The 5227-nt window shown below is 40.1% G+C and overlaps 1 protein-coding gene across 1 annotated transcript in view; it reads right to left on the minus strand.

Annotated features, from left to right (window-relative positions):
* Positions 1-3787: 3787 nt before the first annotated feature.
* hoxc10a (homeobox C10a) overlaps positions 3788-5227 on the minus strand; it is a 4987-nt gene continuing 3547 nt past the window's right edge. The window contains exon 2 of the mRNA XM_008413713.2: positions 3788-4478. Within this exon, the coding sequence (XP_008411935.2) occupies positions 4201-4478 (278 nt within the window). The 3' untranslated portion in view covers positions 3788-4200. The remainder of the gene's footprint in view (positions 4479-5227) is intronic.

The following is a 5227-nucleotide window of genomic DNA, read 5'->3' on the forward strand; positions in this document are numbered from 1 at the left end:
TATATATATATATTAGCATGCAAAGCTCGACAGTCCAATGAAGAGATGATTATAAAATACAGTGACACAAAAGTGTCTTATACTCTTCGTGTTGCTACCAGGAGCATAATCATATTGAAAGATGCATTTCTTTTATTGGAAGCGCACTTGCTCTCATCCAAATAGCAAAGACAACAGATAACAAGTAATCCACAAAAAAAAAAAGAAAAACAATCTGCTAAATAATAGCCCGACAAATTTAACTTAATATTCCTTAATGGTTCTTAATCATTACAATGATAAAATATGATAACGCCGACTCAGCAGAATTTATTTGCCAAACAAGGGTTCAGATCAAACACTTTTCCCCTTTTGCCTTCTCCATCCCACACAACACACGCGGACAGTTCCTTCGGTGCCATATTTGGACCAGACTGTGTGTTAGGCTCCACATGGGCCCACTCAAAAGGAATACCACGACTTCTTTATACAAGTCCCATGTGCTTAGCAGATAGCGCAGCTGAAACACAATGTTGTGAGAGTCCAGTGATCCTGTGGACTTCTGCACTAACTGGATTTGAGAGTTCTCTGTCCGAGAAAAAAAAGTTTCTGGTTTCAGATAATCCAACTTCAAACGGTTTCTTTTACTCTGAAATAACACCAACTTTCTAATAAAACTTTACTGATGATCAGGCCCGCTGTTCATAAATGTCCTGCCGCAATTAATCGTACTCATTTGTATATATCCAAAGTAATTTGGCCAATGTTGATAATATTCATGATGTCATTAAATTCAACTAATATCTTTGTTGACAACAGTTTTGAAGATATCATCTATCCATTTTATGCGGAAGTCAGTTTTATTATGATTTACCCCCCAAAAGGATGACAATACAAGTATGCTTTCGGAAAGGAACACATTTACGTTGATGAAATTATAACACTGAATGAAAGCAACATGGAACTTTAGGTATGCTTTTTTGTTTTAGACCGTTCGCTTTTATAAATGCACCGTTAAATTGAATACATAGAGACAGAAAGTGAGACCGAATATGCCAATAAATTAAAATGTACTGCAAAAAATCCATGTAAATGCACTTCACCCAATTTTTCAAACAGTATTCAAAAATATGCAGCGTTAAGGTCTCCTTTGTTGTGCGTGATTACCTGAAAAAGTCTCACTATTACTATTATCTACATATATATGCGGATATTTCGAAAGAGGTGGAGAGGCAAAAAATAAAATAAAATAAAGAAAGAAACCAGTTAGAGGATTTTCTTCATGTCAGATCATGTTGCTGTCAGAACAGCCCATCCTCATATTCCGCCAAAGACGAGCCTGCCTAACGGCTCCGATTGCTGCAAAGAGAGCCTCTTGCAGCGTGGCATAAATTGTTTTATGCTTGCACGGTTTTAGGTTGGATCTGTGCAGCTCTGTGGGGATGTTTCCTGTTGCTCTGAAGCCTTTGTAAAGTGGTGCATTCCAAGAGACACGCTCATTCACGGAGCTGAATGAAAATGACTTTGGATTCCAGACTGTCTCTTCCAAGTGGCGCAAAAGCCAAAAAAAAAAAAAAAAAAGGTGGGGACCAAGAAAATGACAAACCGGAATCAACACTGACACAAAAAAAACATGTTGACTGCTCCAAAAGAGAAACGCTTTCTATCATTTTTTGGGGGATTTTGGATCCCTATGACGTTTGATTGATTTTCTTGTAATGACCTTGCAATAATCACAAAATTCTTAGCTGTGTTGGACAAACGTCTTAAGTTATGGTCTGCATAAGGCCTGGACCCATGCACGACAACAAGTTATTTTCCTGTGCGAAATGAAAAAGAAAAAAAAACTAATATTAATAAAAGGAAGAAAAATGACAAAAACAGATAAGCGCTTCAAAATTATAGCGTGAAAAATCTCAGTAAAACTTGCGTAAAGGTAGAAATTAACTTAATTATTGAACTGGGTCTTTTTAATAAGAGAATCAAAAACCAAGTGTGACAAAGCAAAGAAAAAAAAAGAATGAAAATGACATTTATCATAAAGCAAACACGAGACTCTAAACGAAACACATCTGTTTGTCTCCTAATGTTTCATGTAGTTAATCGTTTTCTATTAATTTGTAATGACGGAGTATTTCATTTTCTATTTGAACTCTTCTGAATTAAAAATTTAGTTTGGCAAACAAACATTTAGAGCAATCGTGAAAACAACACCAATACGATTCAATAAAAAAATGATAATAACGACTCCTCCTCAAAAAATAAAACAGCTGCAAAATGTCTCCAAAATGTGTTTCATCGTAAAGCGACAGCACGTATACACACAAGCCCCTAACCGACAGATGCAACACAACACAATCTAAAAAAGTTTACCCCTGCTTGTTTACAGCCTATTCTCCTTGTGAGAGCCTCTGAAGCTTTTTATAGCCCCGCCACAAACTAACAGCAAAGAAACAAAACTTCTCTGTCCAAGGTATAGCTGCCCCAGTTCATTTACAATGCCATTTGCGGGGGGGAGGGGGGGAAGCCTGGAGGTGCCTATAGGGGGGCAATTCAGTGGAAATTGTGCCCTTGATGAAGACGAACTGACGTAATCAAGGCAGTTTCTTGTTGCCGAGTCAGGAAGCCAACCCCAACAACATGAAACTACCTAAACCACGCTTCAGCTTCGTGCAAATATCCATTGAAAGGAGACAGCAGTGCAAAAGGCAACAAGATGATAAGCGATAACCAGCACAATGAGGGGGGAAAAGGCAAGTATAAACTCAGCACATACACTATTTCACACATTGCTTGTTTACTTTTTCAGTCGACTGCATGGTTCGTTGGGGAACAAAGAATTATTATTTTTATTTTATTTTTTTTCCCCAAAAATAAAAAAGCTAACCCTGCAGCATCACAGGAGAGGAAATTGGTCCAAACTAACAGCTACATTCAAGATCCAGCAGCATAATGCTAAAAACAAATGTATATTTAAATATCCATCAGCCAGTTTTGCTATTTAAAAAAAAGGAAAGTGATAACAGCAATCAACAGCATGCTTTTTGGATTATTTATGCTAGACAACTTCATGTAAACAACAGTGACATGATCAAGCATGCACAGTGCGTGCCACACGAGCTGTCAGGCAAGCCCCGCTGACAGCTGTGGCACAGCCTCCAAATCAGGAAACAAAATCATCCATCCTACCTTTCCTTGCCTCCTCGCATCCACACAGGTGCGCTCCTATTGTCCCGGGTGCGTATTACTCCTGCAGCCGCAACCTTTCTCCTTGTGCCTTTATCCTCCATGTTTCTTTTCTTATCTTCCAGCAGTTACGAAGCTCAATTATTCCCCCCCCCCTCCTCCTCACCCACTCCTTCCCCGCCTGCAGTGGAGGCGGCGGCGGTGGTTCCTGCTGCTCCCTGCAGCCCACGCAGCACCCCGGCTGGCTTGCTGCACTTTGCACGGGGCTCTTTGCCGTGTGGATTAGTCCTCCTCCACACACATACACACACACACACACGCACACACACACACACGCACACACACCTTTAAACGCATCTTTTACTGCTGCGGCACATTATATTTGCAGATCATAAAATCCACCCCCAACGCTTTCCAGGGCGAACCTGACATTAGAATTTTATGACCTTGACTTACTGTGGTCACCTGGATAATATTTAAATCAACGTTATGGTCTCTCAATTCTATTAAAACTGCCATGATCTCCTTCTTCCCATCCGCAGCGTCTTCCCCTCCCTCACGTTTTCAAACCCAGTGTGCCAGGGGAAGGACAAAGTTGGTGGTACTTCTCCATTTTATCCTCTTTTTTTTATTAGTTTGGAACCGTTTAGCATGACAGAGCTTAATGTCACCTTGTGCATGCACGTTACACAGCACGAAATTCCCACAGACACCAAAACGAAGAAGCCGCAGCAGCAGCAGCAAAACATGAACAGCTCAGCAGTGTCAAAGTGTCACTGTAAATTTATAATCTGACCGAGGCTGCCTCAATAGTCAGCTTCACAAAACAATTGCACCTCAATCTTCCAATTCTCTCTCTCGCTCTCTCTCTCTCGCTCTCTCTGCAAGTTGCAGCTTCTCTATTCACATTAGAAGGCACCCTTAATGTGTGTGTTTGTGTGCACATGAAAAGAAAACCGATAAAAGCATTACAAAATGACGCATGCATGTCTATTTGAAACGTATGTGTGAGGACGTCTGAGGCTGACAGAGTCTTCAGGAATAGTTGTAAACTGCACTCTGCTCCCTTTCTCGGCTCTCCCTGTTGAGCTTCTTGAGCTTCATGCGTCTGTTTTGGAACCAGATCTTGACCTGTCTGTCGGTCAGGTTGATACTGCGGCTGATCTCCAGGCGGCGCTCCCGAGACAGATACATGTTGAACAAGAACTCCTTCTCCAGCTCCAGCGTCTGGTGCTTTGTGTAGGGACACCGCTTCTTCCTTCCACTTTTGGCTTTTAACCAGCTTCCCGTTGTCTTTTCCGCGGATAAATCATCTATCGGAATGGGACAAACACAACAGTGAAAGAAGGGAAGCAATAATAAAACAAAGAAAAAAAAGGAAAAAAAATCAATCAATAAAAAAAAAAAAGCAGCGGATAAATCCTGACAGACATGACTGGGAAGAGAACCAACCAGCACGCAGCCGTTTCCTGTATCACATCCAGAACTCCTTAAATGAAATTACAATGATCAGGATGTCAAAGCAGCTTTCACCTGGATGTGGACGCTTCCCTTTCCACTTTAACAAATGAGGTACAGCGCACGTTTTGCCTACGACCCACCAGACTACTAGCTACAAATTGCTTTTTGCGTGATGTACAACTGTAATTAGATCAAATCAAACCACCCCAAGAAGCAACTATTGTCTTTGTTGCACCTCAGACTCCCATAAAATTTTATTACCGTTTGCACTCAAGAGCCAAAAGATTTTTTAAGAGGTTAAATTCAAAGCAAAAGAAGTTTCTTGTTGCAAAGGAAGACATTCAGGATTTTAAAAAAGGCATATGTAAAAGAAGAAAAAAATAAATAAAACGGTGGAGGGGGGTGAAAGAAAGAAAGAAAGAAAGAAAGACTTTTAACTCATTTACTCAGCAAAATTCCACAAAAAACACTTACTCACATTCCATTGTTAAAAAATAAAAAAGGGGGAGCAAAAGAAAGAAAGAAAGAAAGAAAGAAAGAAAGAAAGAAAGAAAGAAAGAAAGAAAGAAAGAAAGAAAGAAAGAAAGAAAGAAAGAAAGAA

The sequence above is a fragment of the Poecilia reticulata genome, linkage group LG7 (genome assembly GCF_000633615.1).
Source record: "Poecilia reticulata strain Guanapo linkage group LG7, Guppy_female_1.0+MT, whole genome shotgun sequence".
Lineage (NCBI taxonomy): Eukaryota > Metazoa > Chordata > Actinopteri > Cyprinodontiformes > Poeciliidae > Poecilia > Poecilia reticulata.